The sequence below is a fragment of the Trematomus bernacchii genome, unplaced genomic scaffold (assembly GCF_902827165.1).
Source record: "Trematomus bernacchii unplaced genomic scaffold, fTreBer1.1, whole genome shotgun sequence".
Taxonomy (NCBI): Eukaryota; Metazoa; Chordata; class Actinopteri; order Perciformes; family Nototheniidae; genus Trematomus; species Trematomus bernacchii.
This window is the reverse complement of record NW_022987313.1, coordinates 6,272,798-6,299,672: the sequence shown is the minus strand read 5'-3', so window position 1 is coordinate 6,299,672 and position 26,875 is coordinate 6,272,798. Positions and strand designations below refer to the sequence as shown.

The window sequence follows — 26,875 nt, the reverse complement described above, 5'->3', positions numbered from 1 at the left end:
CATAGCTCTCTGTCTAACGAGACGTTTCGATCACTATGAACAATAGATTTCAATACTTATACAGAGTTACATCCCATAATACAGTTAAACAGCAGTTTCAGTCTTTGCTCACAGTGTCGGCCGCTCCTCAAACGAACAAGGTGCCGTCACACTGTTTCTTCAAAGCATTCGCTATCCGAGGACCTTAACATACAGCACGTCCTGTATTCATTTGGTGGTCGCCATGTCTAGAGGAGACAAGAAGGAGAATTAAATGATACAATAAATTACAGAACACTCTTATGAGTACATCTACAAAATATCTGCTTTTTATAAAATCAATCAAATATTTACTTAAACTCGAAAAAGGGGCTCTTTTCATTTGCAGGAGCACCAAGAGTTCAAACCATGGATATCATTTGAAGGTTAATATTTGATTATTTCCCATCATTTATGTTAAGGTAATGTTAAACGGTATTTAAATGATCAAAAAGTCAACATTGATTCGGTTTGTCGGTGAAGAATCAGCGATGGCTGCATGACGCACAGGAGTTTTACCTTTGTTCGAATCATAGAGCTGTAAAATATTTGATATAAAAAAGGTTATTGAATATACACTGTAAGAAACACTTACAATTCTCCTTGAATGTCTGTAGTAAAAGGTCTCTGAGATACTTTCTTCTTAGTGGGTTTCATTACAACACAATTTCTCCATTTAACTTTTCCAATAGGATGTTGTATCTTAAAATCAACAATCAGATGTCCCCCTTGTCCTCACCTCGTTGTGCGGTATACAGTGATGGAAGTCCACTATTTCTGAGACTAACTTTTCTGATCTTGTGGTGTAGAGTTGTCGGGGTATCTGTGGAAACAAGAGTAGACGGTATGCTTCATTCATATATTATAGAGCCAGAGGCAATGTGACCAAAGGCCTGCAAAATCACTGGTAGAGGGATCTGCAGGAGAGGAAGATCTACCACGGGAGATTAGACCTACAGCAACTACCCAGAGCTCACTGTTAAAACTATACACCACTGTTGGACTTGCATCAAAAGTCCTCAAAGTTTAGGATGGGATACCTAAAAGTTAGAGAATGTGATTGACTGTGGCAGTTCAGGGCAGTGAATAGAAAGCTCTAAATGCACAAAAATAAAACGTAAGGAGGATGAGAGGAAAGAAAACAAGCCAATTCGTTGCAGAGAGTTTGTTAGAGTGTATTAGTTTATAGTAGTGGAGTTGAGGTTAGTAGTTGAGTTATTTGTGCACAGGAAGCACAGTATACCTCAATACTCAGATGTATGTTTTCAATTGAGGGAAAACGTTCTTGTTCAGACTGTTGGGATTGGGAGGAGGTAGAGCTTGAAGGGTATGGCAATGTGGACACTTGAGTTAAGACACCATCATCATTCTCAAATACTGGGTTCACCCTCAAAGTATTCTCAAAGGCATAGGGAGCAAGGCTGTGCCTACAATGTAAAGGAGATGGGGGGGGGGGGGGGGGGGACACACACACCGATGAGAATACAACACAAAACATCACAAAATCACTGCAAAGGTAACAAGCTGAGCCTAAAGATGTTGAATGAAAAGACTCGTACTTACACCAAAGTGATAGCCTTTACGGGCCTTATACATTTCTTGTTAATGAATAGCAAAATGCCGATGATGGCGCAAACAAAGCAGAGGCTTCCCACGAGGCATGTTATAATTAGCGGGGGGTCGAGGGGCACCGACACCAGCTCGTCGCAGTGCTCTCCGTGGTAGTGCCAGTATTTACCTACAGGGCATCTGGAAGAGATGAGAAACGTACATAGATCAGAGAGAAGCGCCCTGTAAGCAACGCAACAGCATGCACATCATTATCACTCCTACCGTCTGGGAAGTAGTGCAACTTTAATAAATTCATTCAACCAATGAAAACATTACAGATGTTTTCGTGATAATTCTATATTTTTTAATTAAAATGAAACTGAATGAGCCTTGATTTGCCTCAACATCCTGTTTTCAACATGAATATATCAAATCTTTAGATCATCAGCTTTTACATCTAAAGCCAAGTTGTTCTTGATGTTCTTATTGGTGAATTAAGATATCCACTATTTATAAGCTGGCTGCTTGACAGAAATAATAATTGAGGAAAACTAATGGATACACATGACCCTCTTTACATCATTAACATTTACATGGTGAAAAGGCCATTTGTTAGAATGCAATGTTTCTCAGCAGTCAACTCTCAAATCTTGAACGTCTTTGAATGCAAAGGGTTTTTATAACACAGTCCCTGCTTGTACTCAAACGTTCTTACATAAAGAGTAATGCAATGAAATAGTTAAATGAATGCAAAGTAATAAAAAGGAATTTAAAGGTCCCCTATTATACTGTTTTTCATCAATATATTATAGGTCTCAGATATATACAAAACATGTCTCTGAAGTGTTTGGCTCGAAATACCAAACAGATCGTGCATTGTAGCATCCCATAATCCCCTCTGTTTCAGCCCTGTTTCAAAAGTGCTGATTCTCTGTCTGTTACTTTAGATGAAAATAAGGAGCCACTCTCCACGCCCCTCAGAGATATTTGGTTAAAAAGAACACAATGGTGCTCTAGGAGGAGATTCAGGTGATTCCGGGGGGGTTACCTTGGTTGGTGATTGGCTGATGGTTACACAAGCCAAAAAATCGTTATGACATCATAAAGTGGCCAAAATCTGATCAGCTCATTTTCAGACAGGTTTTTATATAAATGGATCAGGACAAAAAGTGAGCCAATCTTTTTTCCTGAAACGTTCAGAATCTCTTTACACAGAGGAGACACATGTTTATGTATAAAAGACATGAGAAAGTGGATTTTGCATAACGGGTGACCTTTAAAACATATGATATACTTTGGAAAATTCGACTTCAAAATGTAAAACTGAAGTCTTGCGATCTGTGTTTCCTTCCATTCGTCAGCGTACCTGCAGGTGGCTCCGTGCCCTGGGATTATTTCACACAGGCCGTCGTTCAGGCAGTAGTCGGGCTGCAGAGAACAGACGCTCTGACACGGCAGGCCGTCCACGATGGAGTATCCCGGGACGCACACACACTCTGCCTCTCCGGTCCAGCGGTTCACCGTGCAGTGGGAGAAATCGTTGCAGGCCAGGAATTTACAGGGCTCTGCTTGGTCGGCTGAAACCAGCAGAGAGGAGGGGGGGAAGGGGAGAGAGGAAGTTTAGAAGAAATAAAGAGCAGAGAGAGGGGGAGGCTCATTACAATTAACGCAGTTTGTAACTCAATGAATCCGAGAAATTAAAGAGCATTTTGATGGATGTGAATGATAGTGTCTGCAAACCCAATAATGCATTTAATAAGGTTACATAGAGTCATGAAATTGTCGATTTCTACTGAGCATCACCTACAGACTGCAGAGTGAGGAAGCGTGATGTGGACAGGAGCTCTGACCTTGTAGCATGAATAAACATGACGGACAGATCTTTTCTTTTCTCTGCCTGAGTTCTACATCCTGTAATCACAGAGGACACAACAGTGATTCTACTGAATAGGCGACGACGTTTCACCTGGTTCTATTTCCAAGGAGCGACTGTCAATCTTGATGTCGAGCCGTTTGGAAGCGGCGTTGCAGAAGTCTTCGAGCACGCAGTGAACAGCTTCTGTGACGTTGTAAGGTACCGGTTTGTCCAGCTTCATCTTGCTGTTCACCACAACGCTGCCGTTCCTGAAGTTCAGAACTTCCAGTTGCTTGAATCCAGTCAAATTGGATTGTAGATAAGGCAGAAGCTGCGGGTAAGAAAGAAGAAAGCAAATTATTATCTTATTTTATTTAATCTGTTTATTCAACTATTCCCTTTACTTTTTTCAGAGGATGTACTGTATTCCTCATTTGAAAAAAAGTATAGTCTTTGTGTAGTTAGTTATCAGTGTGAATATTCCTTGAAAGCAGCACTCAAGCAAGATTTCATGCTACAGGGTAAAAAGGGAATTATTCTCTTAAAATTAGGAGAACAAAGCGTCCCTCTTGGATATTTAGGTTATGAAATGATGTCAGATTCATATCAGTAAAGATCTGTTTCCCCCCCAGAGAAGTTATCAACCCGTTCAGCAGAGACCACATTTACCTGTGGTTTAACTCCTACATCGACAGGACCGAGGTTGTCGTAGCACTACTGATATTGAATTATTCAGGTCACATTTCTACAGTGTGAATGCTATGAATAGTTCATAATTAAATGTTGATGCAAGCATGAAATCCTGCCATTACTGCGCTGACTTTGTAATTAGATCTAGAACATAATTAGGGTTACGTTTAAAGGCATTAATATATGAACACAGAAGGTGCTATTTCTAGTAGAGGAAGAGCCCGAGAACACATGATGAAAAGATGAGACACTTAAAAAGACTTGTAAGACATCAAAGCTATCGCAATTTCCAGATAAATCTATAATACATGATGTTTAGTGAAGACTTTTATCTAAAGTGCCTTACAGTAACACATGCACAATACATTGTCAGGTTAAGTATCTCTGCATTATCCCACCTACACTGACTTACAAAGCTGAAGCAAAGACTTGATCTTATATCAACTAAAAATGCCAAAGAAATGTGGAAGGTTGTGGGCAAAACAGTAAAAACAAAACTGCAGTGACACAGGGTAGATGGTGCTCATTTAGAAACACTTTACTTTCTCTTGCCCGTTTCCAATAAATCAACAAACTTATCAGTATTTCAATATCCGTTATACCACGTTAGTCTAGCTTTGCAGAATAGCAATAACTTCCATTGATTTCAAATGAAATAATGACAGAGAAATACAACTTATAAAACTGTTCTGATTAAATCAAGTTTATGCATCCACATTCTCACTAATCATTTAAGTTTTCCACATAGACCAACAATATTCCAAGTCTCAAGACGTAGCTCAGATAACTGAGAAAACAAGCTCTAAAGACTATGGACTCTGAATGATGACTGTGTTGATATTTAGGAGGGGAAGGAAGTCAACCAGCTGAGGTAATGGACCCGCATCAATGTTCATCGATCTGAGCCGCTCTCCTTCCAGCCACTTCACGTTCACTACGGCCCAGGCCAACATCAAACAGCTGCAGTGTGAGAGCGGGAGATTACGCTGCTTTAGCTGGCCTGGCTGTGGAGCAGGAGATAAGAGGCCCTAAGGAGCTCTGCTCTGATCAGGTTACTTCACTTGTCACTGGCAGACAGTTTACTAGGGGGCTAGTTCCCTACAGCTAATAGTCTCAGAGAATGCACACGAAGGGCCAACAGCCCAGACAAATGGACAACAGCCTGCAGTGCAAACGGACACACAGCTTGCTGTTTGGCCATCCACTTGTCTCAATGCAAAATGTCAGCCACTTCACATCCAGTGTAAATTAGATACCAATCTGTAGCTCTGTGGCCTTCATCACAAGGTCAAAGCAAACACAACAAACCTCAGTCAGCGTGACACCAACACTTTCATCATTTCGGTCTCTGACACCATCACATGCTTCTCTGAGGTTACACCACTGTATCTACTGGTTCTTGTTTAAAAAAAAAAACTAATGATACATCCCTTCTCTCATGTTGAGAAAAAAAAAGAAAAGTCATACAAAATATTAAGCTGCCATGAAAATGATTTACTGTGGCAAATAAAGTTTTCCAATTCCAATCTCCATGTCCAATTGTATTGGTTGCTTCACAAACCAGTAGGTACAGGAGTAATGGAGGTCAAGGCAAACACTGGGAATTGCAAGCCACTGCAGGCTAATAGTCCATATATATGTATACATATGAGACAGTGGATGTACACTTTATGGCAGTGTCATAAATGGGGTGCAATATCCAGTGAAACATTCCATTATGTCCATTTAAATGGGCTGCAGAATATATTTATATATTATTTTACATTTCTAGTTTACAGCTTTTCAGTGATGTATAAACAATCTCAAACATGCTTCTTCTCTGCCTAAATAGCCCATTTAAAAGGAAGTAATATTTACTATTCCTAACGGGAAGTGAGAATAGACAGTATACGGCAAATACTTACCAGCTCAAACGTCTGACCACATTAGTTTTGCCGGGAAGCTTAACAAGTTGATTAATGAGGAAAGCTCAAGTAACCACGGTTTGGGCAACCATTAAGATTGGAGATGGAGTGATGTTTTCATTATTGATTCAGATGTTTGCCTCGCATGCATCTTTGTGTAATGTGCCTCTAAAAATATGTACTACCCATTGTATTCTCTAATCCAGTGCAGACATTATTTTTGTTCTTCCTATATACAAGACATGAAAACAAATAGGAAAATAGTGCTTTCTGTTCCAGGATACAAATACAAAACAAAAATGGTTCATAACATTAATCTATAAAACCATTCCGTCTTGTATAGAACTCTAACTATTTAGTGAAAATCCTTGAGATGTTCTAAAAAATAAAACCCATTATGAACCATTTTCCTTAACTAAAAAACTATCATACCACCCAGAATAAATCCGAAAACTAAGCCCACCTGTAGTAGCACACATCTCCTCAGCCCCATGGCATCGCAGCAAACACACAATCCAATTTGTATCGAGGCACTTCCTCAGTTTGAGGCCAAGGTCTTTATATAACAGATCGCCCTGCACAAGCCTAAAAATATGTCCCCTTATTTAACCTCGGGGTAAGCCTTGAAACTAAATAATGATGTCAAGTGATGCTTCATTCTTTGATGCATGCTAATAAGGTTCAGGATCCCCACCTACTTACCAGCTGCTAATGCAAATGTAAACTGTTATTCAGAGAAAAAAAGAGCAATGTGGCCTATTTGCCAAAACAAACGGGAAGATTACAGTATTGATTCGCAATATGTGCATTCACACAAAAGCTCCAAAACAAAATGACCTCGACCGTTCTATTTTATTGCATCGTCTTGTTGCCTATAGTATTACATACAAATACTATGTCAATAACACCAAATGACCAACATGCGTACAGATGTACCCTGACTGATGTCTCACTAAGCCGATTGGAACCAATAATAGCACAATGTGTGTGCTGCTGGAACCGACCAGAATTACTCAAAGCTTCTTACCACAAGTCACAAACCTCCTACAGTCCCACGTGACTAAGGCAGAAGTCTCATGATTCAGACTACTCCTGGCTAGCCCTCTACCATGTACAAAGCAACATTTTTGCATCATTAAATGCATCAAACTGCATGATTTTCCTTGTAGCTTAAGTAAACCTATGATCACATTGCTCAGCTCCACATTAATTAATTCACTTAACAAATGTATCTTTAAGGCTTCAAAACATGCACAAACACAGTGGTCCATGTGATAGACACACAAAAACAGCAATCAGATGTAAACTCTACACATGAACACAAACATAAAGCCCAACAGCTGATATATAATGACAAGTGTGTGCTTCACACAGCAGAGAGCTTGTCTGTACAAACAAATGACATCAGTGGTATTACTTACAACGTTGTATGAGGAAATAGTTAAACATTTGTGGAAACAAAGTTATTTGCTTTGTTGCCAAGAGTTAGACGAGAAGATTGATACCACTCTCACCATCACTCTGTGTCCACTAAATATGAACCTACAGACAGCAGACCGTTAGCTTAGCATAAAAACTTGAAACAGGGGAAACAGCTAGCCTGACTATGTGCAAATGTAACAAAATCCACCTTGTGTAAAATTTGAATTTGTGATTCAACAGGGGTGTCACTGTCAACAGTATCAGAGACCATTGTGTTACTTTTGTAAAGAGTCATGCTAGCTATTTGCTTTATTTCCAGTGTTAATGCTAAGCTAACTGGCTGATGGCTCCAGCTACATATTGAATCAACAGATATGAAATTGGTATCAATTGTCTAATCTGTTGTAGTATTCATTAAGACTGTTTTTTTGTATAGCCCAGAACCTTTTACACTTCCCTTGCAGACACAAATCGTACAAAAAGACAAGCTAAAATATATCAAACAGAATCAAAACATTCCCTGATAAAGACAAAACGTTAGCACAACAAAATTAAGGCAAACACACAAAAGCAAGCTTCGACAGAACCAGACTTCAGATAACAGACATGAGTAGCTGCAGCAGAAAGGTAAAACGTTTAATGTAAGGACAAAAGGAAAACTGAAAACTAAAGTTAACTGTTTTCAGAAAGGTGAGTTGCTCTCAGATTGTTAGATACTGCATTTTGAAAAGGTTAGATCAGAAATAGAAAAGTCATGCTCTCTCTGAGGCATTGGAAATGTAGTTCCAATATGGAAGAAATACCGGTATGGAGGCTAAAATCTTCTGTCTCCTAGGCCCAGATTTACTGTGAGCTCCAGGGTTTGGCGAGTTTCTGGACCCAGAGTGCTGTGTCTGAGTGAAACAGAATTATTTCTTTATAATGTTGCCACAATGGCTCCTCTGAAAAGAAATCCTCATAACAGTTTGATACAAAAAAATAATTTGTTGAAGAAAAAATATAAAACCATAAAATTACCTGTCCCTTTAATGATAAAAAAAGATTGCGCATAAGGCTCGCTGCAAAGTGCATCCTTACCTTTGCAGGACAACATGATTTAGAGTAAGCACCAATTTGGGGCTACGGTTAAATATGTATTTTTATCTCTTAAACATAAACAAATACTTTTGTCACACATTTCAGCTTGGGCTATGAAAGCAAATATGAAAACAAAGCATGCAAAATCATGATATCGAGCACAAAAGCATGTGTACCTACCAGCTCAAGAAAGGTATGCTCCAGTGATTTATACTCTGGGGAGCTCTTGTTGAACAGGTCATCAGAAAACATCATGTTAGTGACCCTCAAGCTAAAGAAAACCACTAACTCTTTGCCCGCGTCCACGGCGGCCATCAGAGGGGTGCTGCCTTGCCTCATGGCAGGTGATGCCGTGGACCTGTACGGGTGTTCGTCGGACTCTGAGGACAATCCACTGCCGCTCTCCTCTTCCAGAGAGTCGATCGTGTTCTCCTCCGTCCCGTTCTGACTCGACCCTACATCGTCTTGAATGTTGGAGTTCTCCGGAGGCAGGTCTCCACCAGACTCAGCCCGGTCCTCGGGGGCCTCGCCACTCTCTGCAGGGGAAGGCAAATATTCCTCTTCTGTTTCTGGTTCAATGCCTTGGACAACATCCTCCTGAGATGATGGTGTGGAGACTGGGACCGTAGACTCTTCTGGTTGGGTGTCTGGAGTTGCTAAGGGATGTTCTTCAGTAACTTCATTATCTGGTTCAGATTCTTGTAAAATAAAACATCAGAAAACAAGTTTTAATAGCTATTTTGTTTAAAAGGAACATAGAGGTACACCAGCATTTGTTGTAGTAGTTATACAAAGGTGTTAATGCAATTTAAGCTTGACACTCATCCATCATGTTAGTTGTTTTAGCAGATAGGTAACTAACTAGAACCATTACATCTCACTGCTTTGATGATTTGACTACAGGTTAAGGAGCTAGATTTGCTTCCAAAAGTAAGATAAAAAGATTGATACCACTCATGTTTCTGAACTAAATTTGATCAGGTTTTTCATGTGAGGCTTGTTCTTTTTTGTTTTTCTTTTTTTACAATATTTGAATGCAAAGCTTTTTTATGGCTGCACAAATCCATCAATTTGAAATGCAGTAGATGTCTAGTGCATCATTTCATACATTAAACTCAGCTTGACACGCCTGATACATATGGTTTCTTTAGATTTGCTACTAGAAAATGAAGTTCTGCAGGTTTGAACAAAGTGTGTCCGCACAGCATGAGTTTGTAATGACTCAAGCACAAGCAGGCGGCTGCTTGTTAATGGGCTTTAATATGATGTATTGCCTCAGCAGGGAGCATCTCCATGTGCAAAACTGAACCATCAAGTCTAATTGTGCTGCCGGTTCCATTTCCTTTGAGAGGCGAGTGTTCTGTGCAGATATGATGGGAAAGGAACAAAATGGCTCACTCTTTATTTGGACAGTGCTGTGCTGATATTCAGAATCAAGTGACTTTAATATGTCACTAGGAAGTAGAAAGTGTGGATTTCTTGTGACACTTGTAATAATTTAAAACTAAGTTGAACATTTAACACCCAGTTAAATTAACTGTTAGTGTTGGAGCTACATAAGAGCTTACATAATGTGTGAACTTGGATAAAAAAGGAAAAGATACTTCTCATCACCCAATAAGTGTGGATCAATACTAGAAAAATCGAATAAGGCGTTGTTAAATAATGATAAAATAACATTAAGGATAGTTTAAGTTCCCTTAGTTAGACCAGTTTAGTTATTCATAACTTTATTATCTCTTTAATTTCCCATCACCAGTCAATTACTTTCCAGATCCTTTCTATTTTCTTACTGTTATCCAATCACTTTTAGATCATTCTCACCACTAAAATAAGATTTACTTTTACTGGCATGGGGATTTGCTCGATCAGCTGTTTCAGCCTCTTGTGTCTCTAGATAATACTGCAACCTCCCTCCCCTTTCCCACCATCAGCAGAATCAGGACTAAGGAACCAGAGCATGACAGCAAAGTGTGGTTCGATCCTGAGGTACTTCCTGTTTTCTGTCAATAGATCTAATTGTAGTCTAAACCTCAATCTAAAGTTTGGCTACTCAATAAAGCTTTGAATTCTTAAATGTGTTGCTCCTGATTGAACTTAAACATCCTGCTTCAAAAGCAACACTTAGCGTAGAATAAGCCTTACCGTCTGTCACCTGCTCCTCAGGTTCAGCCTCACCGCTGTCAACGTGCTTGGTTGGAGGCTGCTCCTCCAGATCCTCCACCGCGGACTCTTCTGAGGATTCCTCCTCTACTGCGGACATTAGAGGAGTCTCATCAGTGATGGCAGGAATGCTTTCTGGGAGGATGTTTGGGATGAAAGGCACGAAGGTGTGTGTTTCTGGTTTGACTGTAAAAGCTTCCAAGGAGTTTTCTATCACTGCCACAGTGGGAAAGAAACTTCGGGTGGGAGAGTTGTCCTCCGTAGGTGGCTTAGGGGTGTCGTCCTCAACTGGGTTCATGCCAAGCTCCGCAACTGGATAGATTGTAGTTACTGAAAAGGATGAGTTAAAAGACTTACAGTTTTAAAATCCTGTTCTGAGCAAGATCATACATGATTTATTCAGTTAAATGTGATATCATGCTTACCACTCTCAAAGTTGAGTGTCTCTATGTCCACTGGTAGTGATGTCTCTTGCTTCAAGGCATTTACGATGATTTGCTTCAGTTTAGGAGCATTCGTATCCTCGTCCATGTCAAGCGCCTCGAGAACATCAGGTTCGTCGTTGAGCTCAGTTTCTCCATTGAAGACCACAGCGTAACGCACCGACACATCCTCTGAGCTGAGCAACACAACAATCATGTTAGAAACTCTCATAGCAGATATAGCTAACTGGAAATGGATGACTGGCAACCCAATAGTGGAGATTGTTGGTGATGTAATAGTTTCTCCTGATATTTTTAGTATTTTAATGCTTCAATAAAACAAATCATCACGAAAACTACACCCACCGATATCCCAGCACACGAATCTCTTTGAATCCTGGAACATCTGCAAACACACGACGCATCTAAAAGAAAAAAGAATAACATGAACATGATAATGAAAATAACTATTGTGTTGTGGCACACTTCTCAGTATTATTGAACCTAAAAGCATGGTAGAGAGGCAGAGGCGGTTATATTTAAAGATTTACTGTGCCTAAAATGCTTAAAAAAAGACTTGTCAATACATGTTTTATTTGACAGAAAATCCAAAGTGGACAGGTATGCAGACACACACTAAGGTCCTAACAAGCAGAAAGTGAAGTGACCTGTATAAGTGTAATGGAGCTGATTAGAGGGATTGGGAACGGGTGTGTATTTGGGTGTGGAGGTCAGGTGATGGATAAAGGTGGACACACTGAAGACACCGAGGAGGAAGGGGGGGAAAGGCTCGGAAACGACAGCATTAGCGGCTGGCTTGCGGCATGTCAAAAGGGAAAGTAATGTTGATGTTAGTAGACAGCCATGATATCTTGATTTATCTATCCAGCAACAACATTTCAAATAATAAAATAATACATTTCCACCATGTTTGCAGGTTTGACATTAAAGTTTTAAGAATGAACCTGCCTTTCTGCAGTGGTTGCACTGTGTAATTCCAACTTCCAGGTCATTTAACACCAGTAGAAGAGCTGCGTTTAGAGCCTCTTTCAATGCCTTCTTAGTGAGAGATAATCTATATGATTAGATCTTACTATTTCAGGCTTGTGGTCATTTAGAAGTCTTACCTAAAGTCCTCTGGTTTGCGACCTTAAAGCTGTTAAATCAATCACGGTGAGTTTGACATTTAACAATACAAGGCCAGAGAAGCTGGCAATCACATTGAGTCCATTGTGAGGAATGTTGCATAATGAACACTGCAGTGAAAGAAGGGAAGAATAGTCACGGAGTCAATCAGATGGATGTTTTGCTTTATTAAGAGGTTACAGGTGACCAAAAAGAAAGCTGTGTGTGAAAGTTTGTAATAGTTAAACCTCAGTATATCTCACTAGTCTTTCAGAGTTTCCTCACCCTCAGTAACATCTTAAAAAGCTTTTTAAACACAGCTTTGCTAGGATGTGGGTTCCTGTGTTTGTATAGAAGGCAAGGAAGAGACAGTTAATATTTACTTTGGGTCTGAACACTTGGCTCTTACCTTTTCTGTGAGCTCTTGTCTGATTTCACTGTACTCCACTGCCTGGGGGTCACTGAGCAGCTTGGTGAAGGCCGGATCTGAGATGGTGACACTGAAATGGATAACATACTCCTCAAAGTTCTCTTTGATCATGTTGGGGTCTTCCTCGTTCTGGCAAAAAAAGAAAATGACTGTAGTTAGACAGTGTCAACTGATTTGGATAATGTTCGGATTGTTTAAAGAGTTGTGGGTTCACTCACGTTAGCCTCAGTTGGTAGCACAATCATTGGGGGTGTCCAGGTGCCTGAGACCAAAAACAACTCATTATTTAATGGTGTTATGAAATTGTTGAGATAGCTTCTAAGATGATAAACATATTGAAATGCTTTCATTAAACATTGTGTGTTAGGGTTCAACTCACAATCAATTCCTGGCTCTCTGGTTCCAGCAAAAACTCTGAAAATAAAAATGTTTGTTACAAATGCAGTTAGACGACTTTGAAAACTTGCTGTATCAAATGTGAGAGTTATTCAAGAATCCTCAAGCTTAAAACCAATATTAATTTGTTGCCTATAGTATCCCAAATGTATTTTTTCTAGCTAGGATAGCAAAAAGGTTTAGTTGGTTTGACATTTTCATTGCCTCTCCTGAAATCACACTGGAAATAATGTACCACTTTGCAATGTTAAACACATCAACTGTGAACTTATTTTGATTTAAAACTGTATTGAGTTCAGTCACACTTGTACACAACAAATGTACATACCCTTCAACTTCAGCTTGCTCGGCTATCCTCTGGAAATAAGAAAGTTACCGGTTATTCACAATCACTCTGAATGCTGATTTAAAACTGCCTCACAGTTTGAACATATTTCCGTGAGAGGAGGCTGGTCAGTGAAGATATTTCGGCTGTGTTGGGTGCTGCACTCACACGGGCCACCAGGTCCAGATGCTCCTGAGAGCTGCTGAAGTTCTGGGCCAGGTCGTCCATGCAGAGGTTTTCATGCTGGCAGGTGTAGAGCCAGGCTCTGTACTCCTCTGAGCTTGGGGATCGGTCCAAGAAGATCCGAAACGCTTCCCAAATTGCTTCCTGGCAAACTGAAGAGATGTCATGTCATTTTGTGGATTATTCTTTTTGACTCCTCTCAGAATATATTGGAGCAAACAAAGGAATAAGTACAAATATGAGACACAATCTAATATCTTAGACACAAATATATTGTGATGACTTGAGATGGCATAACATTTATTTGCAACAAGGGCAGCAAAGATGGAAACTACAGCATGGTGAATCAAAGGATTAAGGATAAAGAGGGTTTTTGATTGATGATTGTTGGCATTCCTACATTTGGAGACTTTAATTTGATATAAATGATTGTTTATTAACATTTCACTGAGCTTCCCATTTGACACGATGTTTTGATAAATCACAAAATATATCTAACATGATATAAATGGGACGGAACAAAAAGGCAGGAATGCCTGTTTCAGTAAATGTCAAACTGTATATTTAACTCTTCGTCTGTCCATGACATTTTTACTAATATTACAATCATGAGCACAGAGACCCCCTGGAGCTAAACTGTGTTTTATCTTCCTCTGTGGGGGAAACAAGCTCCACATTGTCCAATATCGTGATGCCTGTGGGAAATGTATTCTCTGACAAACTAATTTCTGGAACGAAGCGATTACATCCAATACAGCAAATTAATCTGCCTCATTTTAAAATCCTACGCCATAGCAGCTGTTGTGGAACAGTTCGTATTACTTTTCCATTGTAACAAGAAATGTGGCAATCTCTGCCTCTTAAATCATCTACAATTCATCTCACTTGGACAAAGCATATTTGCATATACCGTCATGATATCATGTGCTACAGTGCATATCCATCCATTGATAAGATTTAGAGAATCATAAATATTTGAGGGGATTAGATTCCGTTTTTTTAACATCCTTTGCACCACCGATACATCAAAAGGGAACGCTATTTACCCAATTGTTTGATTAAGTGCTTTATTCTCATTTGACAGTCAATATTTTATGAAAGGCTTATTGAATTCATATTGGATGTCCAAATTATGCATCAAGTTACATTTACTTCATTAATAAACCCTAACTTAGTATAAGCTTACACAAGAGTTTACCTCTGAGTTTGTAATAGGCCCGATGGCTGCCGATGACTGCTTTCATCGTCTCCTGCGGACACACTTTGACCCCCGTGGTGAGGAGCGGCGACCTCTTATTCCGATGTCCATTCTGCTCCCCTCTGACATTTGTGGTGTGTCTGATCGGTCTGGAGGATTCTAGAAAGTGTCGGTACTTCACATCCCTGAGTCCCGAAAAACCGTGGTCATGTATTTCTACAAGAGAAAATGTAAGTTTAGAAAATAAATATAATCTTTACGGTATTCAGCTTGAGTTATCATACGACGTAAGTAATATAGGTAGCTGGAATTAAGTTGAGGTCAAAGAAAACAATTTCTGCTAAAAAGTTAGCAATGATTGAGATTCAGACGTAAACATTTCAGATATGTGTATCTCACACTGGACTGTAATTTTTATTCATGTACCTTTGTTATTCATGTTTTATTATCTTTGCTTTTAAATGAGTGTTTTTCAAATGCCATTTTATAATATGTTTCTTAATGCTCTCAATGTCTTTCATTTTTGTAAAGCACTTTGCTATATAATTAAACTTGCCTTGCCTTGCCTTGATCATGCTAGTGTGACATTTCTTGTTGGCTTTTGTGTTAATTATTATAATTAACAACTGACAGAGGGCAGCACCTAACCAAAGCACTTATTTGTTTCTTTTACAGTTGCAAATGTCAAAACATAACAATTCAATTACTTGTTATGTCAATAATGTAAATAAATAAATAAAAACATGGTGCTCATCTTATTCAGTAAGTTGTTATAGATTAACCATGACATGTGTTACTTGTTACGTTTGTCTGACAGTACAATGACAAACCTATAACACAGATAAGACAAACAATTGGAAGGAGGAGTGGGTAACAGTGTCATGCATGCGTGTCTATTTGACATGTAGTGTGACTATAGGAACACATGCATCCCCATGATCTTACATCAGCACATGCTTTGGTCCGACATATATATGTACAACTTCCTTCAACTTTAAGGGTATATTAGATTTTTTGTGAAGTAGCCATACACTTGACAAGTTGCCTTTTTCTCCCTATAGATAAAGGCAAACTCAATATTATTCACGGCAACACAACAGGTAATATCCCAAACAAAGGGTTGTTTTAAAAAAGAAGGGGAAAAAAGTATGATCAACCACACAGGGAGTAACACGCATCATGTAAAAACAGCAACAAACACGGTTATGTCACAGTGATGTCATCAAGGGTTATCTCATAATTGGCTTGGGACTTTGAATATTGACAGGAAGCTTATCCTGTGCACTTGGTTATGTAGACGTTGGTGTAAAACGAAACACATCATCAAGTATCATTTTTTTAAGATGCTGTGATTTTATACAGTGACCCATGGCTACACCGGTTCAGTTTAGAATTGATGGGGCCTCTTTTGCATACATTGTTATGGAAGTGTAAAGTTAAATCACTGAAGCTCCCTTTAAATATCTAGCTTTAAGTGTGTAACCAGGAACCAGGCATTGAACGCCAACCACCACAGAGTACAATTAAACTTGACAGACACCTAATCCAACAAGTTACTTAATAGCATCTGTCCAGCCCTCTTACTGTAAGTTAACTGCTGCTTGCTCTGCCTATAATTAGCATCTGGCTTTGCAGTGAAAGGTATATTATAGACAGAGGATCCTAGAGTTTATTTTGTATACAATGGAGTGAAGACAAATCCTCTGCATGTGGGATTTTGTAACAACTAAAAAAGGTGCAATGAGTTACTTGAAGTTTCAAATTCACTGTAGTGTAAAAATGTCTGGGGCCTTTGTGACTGGAAGGTTGTCATTTTGAATGCTTGCAAAGTGCAGAGATGTGTAGAGAAAGTGAATGAGTAACATTCTTCCCCCTCAGGATCAGTGGTTGAGATGCCCTTGAGCAACTTGACCCACGTTGCACTACTGAAGCTGCTCAGTGGCTCACAGTGTCAGTGTGAGGTTGTGCTGGGCAGCGTCCAGGTGTGAATTTGCAGAAACTCATGCATGAAGATTACAGTTGAAGCAGGATGTGCGTGCACAGTGAATCTCAAAGAGATTACAATTAGTTACAGGTGGATACCTCGCAGATTTTGGGAGTTAACAAAAACATCACATCTTACCAAAATATTCAAGCCATATGCATACAGGGACAATATTGGAGGGATGTAACCCTCTGTAATGGTCACACATGCAGCGCACACAGCTCACACAGTGAAATGTGTTCTCTGCTTTTAACCCATCCTAGTACCAGGAGTCTAGTACTAGGAGCAGTGGGCAGCTATTGTACAGCGCCCGGGGAGCAATGGGAGTGGGGGGGGTGGGGGGTTGTCCGGTGCCTTGCTCAAGGGCACCACGGCAAGGCAGGAGGTGAACTGGGACCTCTCCAAGTAGCAGTCCACAATCCATATTTAGGTCTGGTTGGGGACTTGAACCGGCGACCCTACGGCTCCCAGTCCAAGCCCCTACTGACTGAGCCACTGCCGGATTATATTACTAAAATGCTGCACACATGAGGAGGTGCCCTCATTTTCTGATCATCTTAGTAAAAAAGAAAACTAGCATGAGCGCCCTGACAGTAAGGTCATTCCACTCCATTACACAAGCCAGTGTGCCACTCAACCATCACTAACAGTCACCCCTTGGTCAAATCTATTTTAAAAGAAAGGTCCTCATTGGGATGCCAGGTGGCAGACCTTGAATGACTTTATAAGACAATAAGCCTACATTTATTCACCCCATCTCGCAGACTCGATGTCATTCGACCTAATTAATTGACTATTTCCTCTAAATAAGGGGACATAATAAAGGTAACTGAAAAAAGAGAGCTTTTAGCTGGAGATGGAACATTGTTGTGAAGATAAACAAGATAAGGGGTACATGCAGGCTCCAACGTTGTGTATATTTTAGACAAGTGAATAAGCTAGCTAATGCAAAGAAACACACGGGCCCTGCCACCCTTAATACAAAAATAAAAATGTATAGGTGTATCGTATTAGATAAGAAAATAATGGAGAACTTGGATTTGAAACAGAGTGAATGCAAAGAAAATATATATAATGAAATAAGAGTGGAATGGAGTTCTTATTGGATAACATGCATGTATAGTGATAATACAATTATAGTAATAATGAGCTTAGTTGATCAATGCTTGATTAGTTGATAGTCAGTGAACTGTAAAAGGATGACAAAGACGCTGGTTTAGAGAGGGGAGATTTTTTAGGTACATCTTTGTAAACTACTGTTTATACATTTGTTTGTTGAATCGCGATCCTATTTTGGCATAAATGCAAAATGCAGCATTCATATTCTTAGCTAAGTGCTATTGTTGTGGTTGTGGTTACATGTGGTAGGCGAGTTGTAAACAATCCCAGCATGCACTGAGGCAATACATACATTCTTGACCTTAAATGTTAGGTGTGTTCTTGCATGGTCACTGGTGTGATTTTGTTCTAAATTGTTTCCACACCTTCATTACTGTTGGTGGCTGATGTGTGAGGTTCCCCACATGGACCAATAAACACATTCATTCAAAGTGATAACCAGAAGCAAATTCAATGGCATATGATCTGGCTTAATTGGTCTTTTAAAGTTATAATCTTGGAGTAGGGTGTAGACCTTTTTCTCTCACATTTCTTAAGGTTAAATTAGTTTTGGTTATTTTTCTTTAAAAATAAATGTCTATTTTATTTGAACGTGTTAGGCAAGATTTCAATGGTGAATTTACAATAACCTGGACGTTATTATCTAAATAAAAACACCGTCATTATGAATCTAAGAATATGGGTCAATTGGGTATGAAAAATTGTAAAAATATGTAATTCAAAATAAACTATCTGGGTCATGTTAGAGCTATCTGTCAAAAGGTCTGCTCTTATACAGGTTTGCTCATAAGGACTTGTTGCTCCGGCAATGGTCTAAGACTCATGTCAAATTGTAGGCATTTAGGTCTGGATAATTTGCTGATCGAAGAGGAACAGTGTACTGCTGTGCTACTAGTCAATATTTGGTAATAAGCACTAAAATAAGAATTGTGAAAAATTGGTAGAGCAAGAAAGGAAAACAAATAAGCGGTGAGTCACTGTTTTGCACGAAAATAAATACCTCTACAATGAACAATATTGTTTTCCACAAATCTTAATTTGGCAGAACACCAAGAACATGCAAAGAATGTGTGGGCATTGACAGTTCAGCCTGCAGCTTTGTGGGCAAAATTATCCCCCAGTTCAGTGTCAGGCAGACCCATTCACCCGGTAAATCCTCCACTTCCAAACATTTCAGCAGGTGGTCTGACATTCGCCAAATCATGTGCGTTTCCTATAATAGTCACGGCAGTAAGACAACATTTTAATGGGTATTTTTGGAAAATTGGTCAACTTGAAACCTGACTTGCACATGCAGAGACACGATAGCCTGAGTGAGGGGAGGGAGTGTTGGAGCAGGCCTTAATGCTCGGTGCAGCCGCAAAAAGGCCTCAAAGCAGAATTACAAGCCAGAAAAGATTAGCGTCCTGCGACACTGGGAACAGAATGGCTTTTGTTTCCTTCGGGATAATGAGCTCACCCGGGCACATCACACTGAATGAGACAACCAGTGCAGAGGCAAATGTTATCACTGACGAAATGATGCTATCTTCCTCCGTTAACATCTATTATATGCCTCTGCTTGATAATTCATAGTGAATAGTCATGGCCATAAAAATGGCTCGCTGGCTGCTTGACATTTAAAAAAGATAAATCAAAGATCTGTTTGAGGATGAGCAAGCATTTTGAAGTTTACTGAGGGAGATTTTTAAATAGCAGAGTCATGCACAATTTTAACTGCAAAACCATGTTGCCCTTGAAGTGCATCTCAAACACTTTAACTAATTGAAAACAATAATTTGCATGGTGACTTTTCTCAATTTCACAAAGTTTGGTCCTTCATAAGAGCTGGTGTGTAAAAGGCCTTTAGACATGTATTATTGGCTAACTAGGTTGTTGAATGAATTAGCTCTGTACTGGCTAAAAGTGGAGCCTTAGAGAGTTAGATTGTTGAAACTTGCATCAACTGAAACCTGTGTGAAAATAAACAAAATGTCTTTCTCCAAACACAACAAAAAGGCAATAACTACGTTAACAGGAAAACAAACCTCCCTATAGGATTCTTACCTTTGATTCGACTTGCTTGGAGGGTAAACAGACACAGAGTGAGGAATATTCCTGACTTCAAAAGCATGATGCGCTTATTTATGTGGTTCTCAAGCCCGAAGTTTTCATTTGTAAAGAGACTTGTTGCAGACAACAATAAAATCCATGGTCTCTTTATCTTGAGTCCATTAGCAGAATGTCCATCAGTCTCTTCATCTGTGCTGACAAGTTCTTCAGCTCATTAGCCCGTAGCAAAAAGAGGTTGTCCAGTCCACTCCTATCTGTGCTCCAGTTCAGTTTTTCAGCGGCAGTGAGTTCCTAGAGAACCGAGGGGGCTGCATGGGTGGATGAGCAGAGTCTCCGGGGAGGGAGGAGAGGATGGAGACGGTGAACGGATAGAATTCTGGCTCGGGAGTTTCCCTGTCAGTGTCACAACAGTGACGAGGTTAAAAAAGCAGGCTGGGTTTTGCGTCTAATCCCTTTACCTTCTTCTTGCTGCTTGTAATCCCTGCTGGGCCACGTGGGCGCCTGGCCTCATCCTGTAAGCCACCTTCTGGACCCTCATCTGTCAGATCAACAAACTTGGGGATCTGCCAACCAGCCCAGAACAGATATCCACTCCCAACAGTAGATCCCTGACACCTAGATCATTTGTGTGCTTTTATCCACCTCTACATTTGATTCTCCGTCTGCTAACCCTTCCTATTATCTCTCTCAGTTCGCCAACAGCAAATCCCTGCCTCTTAGGCCAGCAATTTCAGGTGCCAAGTGAGGTCAGGATGGCAGCTTTTGTGTTGTTAACCCAGATACATGTCAAACAATGTGCCTCATTCCTATACTAGCAGCACTGCCAAGTGAAGGCCTGTTTTCGCATTGTTAAGAGCAGTGTCAAAATGCCCCCTTCCTTTCTCCTGTTGTTGGCTGTTAAAGACGAAAAGTGTAATCCTCCTCTTCTGCTATCTGCGCTGTTACCTCTGAAATAGAGTAACCATGTCGTTTTGATGCTCAATTATTCCATATTTGCCCATCCACGATAGGTTGATGTTTCTTCACAGAAGAAAAAAAAAAGAAGCAGCTTCTCAGCCAAGACTTCTGTTTCTTAGTTCTCTTTGCAGGTTGGGATGCTGAAGCTGATGGCTGTGTGATGGAGACGGGTAGAGACAGTGGTGGCATGTGTGGCCTCTCCTGTTACGATGTGTCGGGGGGGAAAGGCTCCATATTGTTAGTCTCCACCCTTGCCTCTTCCTGGGAGGAGGATTAGCTGCCCTTGTTGGTTGTTAACAATTTGCTGCAGTAAATAAGCCTCTTCGACAGCAAACTAATCCATCCAGGCTGTTTTCTGACACAGTAATCTTAGCTGATTGTTGTACTCCATTAGGAGTGACATATTTTCTAAGCAGTATTATTCAGTTGTTTGGCCACTAGAAGGCAGAAGTTGTCTCGACAAACATGTTATTAACATGTTGTGACCACAGAACAGCATGCAAAACCTGGTATTGTCGACTACAGCAAAAAGACTACAGCTGACCTGTTTAAATGTAGCTTTAAAATCCTAAAGCAGAGATCAGAGACCAACACTGAATTGAAGACTATCGTTATATTTCTCATATTCGATATCTTTATTTGTGATGCTCGAGTACTGAGGGATACGTGTTGCTTACCTTTCTCAGATGGTTGGTCAGAGGTCAGATAACTCTATTCTGAAGTTCGTAGAATATGACGTCCATGCTCGTCACAGCACCACTCGTTGTCAAAAACTCTAAAAGAAAAATGGCTGTCAGCTAAAGCAAATGAAACATTTCATTTGGACATTCATCTCAGTTAAAAGGATAAGGGTGATCACAATAATGTTGATATCTGTCTTTGCACGAAAGAACTTGACATTTCCAAAGTAGTCAGAAGAACTTCCTTTATCTCTGCTTGACTAGAAAGGCACACATACATAGGTGATATCAGGTAGGCTACTGATTGTCACAGTGTGGCTGAGAAGATTATAAAACTAAACTATATTCATATTCTGTGCATGTATATTCTGAAAGAAGCCCTGATACACCCACACCAACATTTGTGAGGAACGCTTTTTTACATGCCGACTTTTTTTCTTGTTTACGTAGCAGACTTCACTTTCATAGGTAGTTTAAACGGACAATTTAGAGTTAACTATATATATCTAGCAACAAGGTTGATTCTGCAGAGCCCTTTTTGTACACCTGAATGCTCAGGTTTGTATATTCAAACCTGAGCATTCAGGTATGTAACCCTGACCCAAATCCTTCAGGATTAGGGTCAGGGTTACAGATCCGGTCTCTGTCAAGCTTAAATCAAAGATGTTAGGTTCAGGGTGAGGACATTTGACATTCTATCCCAGGGGTCTCCAACCTTTCTTCATCTGAGAGCTACTTTCAAAAAATGAAGTTGCATCACATCGCTTACATTTATTCACATAGCCCTCATCAGTTGAATTAAGCTATACTTTTGTACACGTGTGAAATTGCAATAACTAAAGCTTATCACAAATCTTAACTTCACATCAAGGTCCAAGAAAACGAAGATTTCTCACATATTATTATGGCCCACATAATAAGTACATCACTGAACATTCACATAAATGTCCTTAATCACCACCTTACAAGCATGTCACTCTTTTGTTAGTGAGATGAATGGCACTGCATGGAGTCCACCATACAGGTGTATGCTGGACCCACTTAGGTTCACTCTAATAGAGTCATTTAAATGTTCATCAGTCAGTATTGTTCTGTATTTAGATTTCATGACATTCATGTCAGAAAAAGCTGCTTCACAAAGGTATGTAGAACAGAACCAAATAAAGCAGACATTTTCAGTGCTGCTTGGTGAATGTTCTATAGTTTTCTGGGTCTACAAGGCTCCAGAAATGTTGTGAGTTTTGCTGAGACTTAAGCTGAACATTATTTTGGAGATCTCCACAGGATTGACACTGAACAGTTGTTCAGCCATCTTTTTCTTCTTCTTCTTCGTCTTGACATTAAATTATAAACCATAATAAATCAATTGTATAGGTCTAGCCTCCCTATATCTGTGTGTGAAAATGGTTCCATCCTCAAAAACAAAAAACGAATACTTCTGCAGTCTAGCTGCAGCTTCTAGCAACGGTCTTCTGTCAAAAAACACTTACATTCTCTGTCTTACTGTTACATAAATCCCATGAATGTATGAGATTAAGTTAGCTTCATCATATCTCAATCAGTGATTAAGTGAATAATAAAGTTTCTATCGGGTCACTATCAGCCTGTCACTCATTATTTTCAGGGAGGGGGCGGGGTTTGGAGGAACAGAGGAGACGGTGATCGCGGAAGCTTTCCTCCTGCCTTCACAAACTTTACACAAGTATTTATCAACTGAAAATAGCAAGAGGACATTCATACTCTGCAATCCAAGACTTGATTACATCCACCAAAAACTTGACATGACGATAACGAGTGTTTTTCAAAAAACACAAATCCCTCCCTGTGTGTCTCTGAGCCGCAGCGACAGGGCCTGATTCAGAGCGGGTCATTCTGCTGTTGGTTCTGGACTGGTGCTGGTGGAGAAAGCAGACTGCTCTGTGTGTGTTGTCGCTGTGGTGCTGTCACGTCTGTTCCTTGATCTCTGCGTCACCGACCATTTGATATTCGTGTGACAGAAAAAATTCTAAAATAAAAAAACTTTATTGTCCACCCGCGGCCGAAAAATCAATAAGCAACCATACGCTATCATCGATAATCGAGCGGCGAGCTACTGAAAAGCTGCCCGCGAGCTACCGGTAGCTCGCGATCGACGTGTTGGAGAGCCCTGTTCTATCCTAATCTGTTATTATTCCGCCGGGTTATTTTGCGCCTCTTCTTCTCCCACATTGAACATCCCAGAAACTCCGTTCAAACATCAAAACGTTCAGCTCGGTCGGGAATCGATGGCTATTACTTTTATCATTCATAACTTTCATAAATCCAGAGATACATCCCATAATTCATCCCATTTTTAACATGGAAGTCAATGGAGAAACTCTTCAGACTTCAACAATCTTCATGCAACTTCAACTGCTAACTGCTCCTTCTTCAACTGCTAACTGCTCCTTCATATTTTCACTCAGAAACCTCATTCCAACTTTAAAATGTTACACATCTTTCTGACAATATTCGTGTAAGGCCCTGACACACCAGGCAGTCACCAGAGAACTCGCCGACACCCAACACCGACAGTTCCATCGACGAGTTCTCCTGCGTCTTGGCCGTGTGTCGCACTGGAAATCACCGCAAAGACTTCAGCCGAGCACGTACGAACTGCGCATGCGTGAGTGGCAATATAACTCTCCTTACCAGCAGGCGGCGGTAGTGTGTATTCGTCATTCAAAATAGGCAACAACCGGAAGACAGAGAAGAAGAACAGACTGATATAAACAAACAAATAGCTGTGCGTTCCATTTTCACTCTCGTCCATCGAAAACATGTTTTAGAATATAAAAATACATGAATGATGAAATGAGCACATAAAGTGCAGACATACTATAAAATCACAGTTAATAGACCTGCATCTGATGATCGCAGTGTTCTGGCGGGTGTGTAGTTTATTGAGTCAGCAATGTAATAATGGCCACTTCTTGCTAAATTTACGATGAGATGAAAAACCGGACTTGACCAAACAAATCACGGAGCTCTCAGCAGAGGACAGCCGGGGACGCTCCAGCCGATATCAGAGATGTCCCTGCTATGTGTGGGAGGTAAGAGAGGACATTTAAGGGCTATGTTTGATGTCTTTAAGTATCACCTGCTGGTGTTTAGCTGCTGTCCTGTGCCTTAAATCGTTTGTTTACGTCCCTCACTTCCGTTTCGCTTCTCATTTGCTAGCTGAACAGCTGATCAGAGTGGTTTCTTGGCCCGATAGCTTGTGTCCGACACCCGGCCGATTCAACATGTTGAATCGGACGGGTGTCGACCGTGAAAGGCCAAATAAGGCGTGTCACGGCCGAGGGTTCGGGACACACCAAATTGACTTTGGGCGACAAGGAACCCGTTGTCGCCAAACAACGCAAGACGGCCGATATCGGCCTGGTGTGTAGGGGCCCCTAACACAACTTTTAAATCTGATTCTTACTTTTAGAGATATTAAACATTGTTCAGACCTTGGTAAAGAGGCCTTCTTCAGATTTTAGAGTGTGTGATGTCACAGCTAGAGTGGAGGACAGATTTAATTTCGCCTTCATATTTTCTTTTAAACCTGCCATAATTCCCAAACCCTACATTCCTGAGACATAATTTTTCATGACAAACGTAGGAAAACATCTCGTAGCTTGAAAGATAAAAAGCATTAATTAAGCAAAATAATTAAACAAAATGCCTCTTGAGGGCATGAAGTGACAAAAACTTTCAACATGTCTCCATTAAACCCCATTGTAAATTCAGCCTCACCTTTCCCCACCACAGCAGCCGCACACCTTTAGTTAATCTGCCAAAAAGGCCACATTATTAACCCGAAAGTACACAAAAAGTACACGTCAGATGCTCAAGTTCCTTGACATGCTTCACGCTTTGAAATTTTACCGATATCTGTTACGGTTCTTCAACAAAACGTTCACATGTAAGAGGTTTATCTCTCATTCAGAACAATGAAAATGCTCTCCTCTCACTGATCACCATGGAAACCTTTGATCTCTGGACACGTCGTTAGCTCAAATATAAACACCTGTGTCATGGAACACGATGATGTCATAACTCCAATTGACATAATTAGAGCAGCAGACTAATGACGTGGTCACTGGAGTTTAACAGACTGTCTCAGCCTATTATTTTCCGTCTGATGGAGACTTCATACTGACTTCAACATGTTCCACATATTTTAGACATTATTGGTGACGTATGCTTTTAGTTCTAAAGTTTTCAGTTCAAATATTCTGCTGCTTTTTCATGCATTTAAACTTTTATTTTCTTGTTCTTATTTCACATTCAAGTCCCCTCTATTCATGAACCCTTTAAAGTACTCAGCCACACCACTTATGGCGCGTTTCCACTACAGCGCGGAGCACGGTTTAAGAGGGCTGTGATGTCAGCGGCCCGTCTTTGGTTGCGTTTCCACTTGGCCTAGTACCGGCCGGCGGGTCCTAATTCACAGCTTTTCTGGCCTCATAAAATCGCGGGTCTAGGGCCAGAGACAACGAGGCTGAGTCGGGCTGAGTATGCTAAACTAGAGAGAGCATCGCTGGCAAGGGGGCTACAACTACAACAAGATGGACATATTTGACCGTGATTTAATTGTAATACACGTTTCAAAATGATGCCGAAGTAACAACATACTGATACCGGTTAGTAAAAACCATGAATTAATGCTTTGTCAAGTCTGCAGACAGACGGCAGGCGAAAAACCTTTTAAAATGCGTGTTTTCTAAATGGAGATTGGCTAAGCTAACGCAGTATATGCTCCGACCGTCCACACTCACAACAACGGCCTATACAGACATAAATAAAGCAGCGACTGTATTCACCATGACACAGGCAGTCTGTGGTTTGTACTTGTTTAACTTTTGTCTAGTTTCTGAACATATATGAGGAGCTGTGAGCTCTGAGTGCTAACAGCTAACGGCTGTGTTGTTTTTCTGGGGTTCTCATTGAAGATCACGTCACGGCTCCGCCTACACTGCGTTACTATGAGCCAAAGTGAGCCAGTCCTAACGAGGCCCAGCCATACCGAGCGGGGCCGAGCGAGGCCGTGTAGTGGAAACGCGCCATTATATACCAGGTGCGACTGTTGCTATGTGAGTTAATCTTTCAAATACAAGGTTGCTTGGTTGATTCGAGCTCTTGTAGTCAATATGTCAAGGTATTTATCCCTAACATTTTATCAGCTAACTAATGACACACACTCAGAGGATCTTTATAAACGTTTTAAGTATTGCACATCTTTAAACATGAATCTTATAAATCACTTTTAAAACCAGCGATGCACTACAGTGTCAGCTTTTCTAAAATAGAAACTTCAA

The 26,875-nt window shown here is 40.3% G+C and overlaps 1 protein-coding gene across 1 annotated transcript; it reads right to left on the bottom strand.

Annotated features, from left to right (window-relative positions):
• Window positions 1–801: 801 nt before the first annotated feature.
• Window positions 802–20,107, bottom strand: impg1b (interphotoreceptor matrix proteoglycan 1b). The gene is made up of 15 exons (XM_034124862.1): window positions 19,909–20,107; window positions 14,760–14,975; window positions 13,547–13,713; window positions 13,382–13,410; window positions 13,037–13,071; window positions 12,872–12,919; window positions 12,637–12,806; window positions 11,469–11,527; window positions 11,106–11,299; window positions 10,663–11,010; window positions 8,698–9,215; window positions 3,536–3,755; window positions 2,936–3,146; window positions 1,582–1,767; window positions 802–841 (listed from the first exon to the last, which is right to left on the bottom strand). Exons 1-15 carry the CDS (start codon window positions 19,973–19,975, stop codon window positions 802–804), a joined length of 2,508 nt encoding a protein of 835 aa, XP_033980753.1. The 5' UTR covers window positions 19,976–20,107.
• Window positions 20,108–26,875: the final 6,768 nt, after the last annotated feature.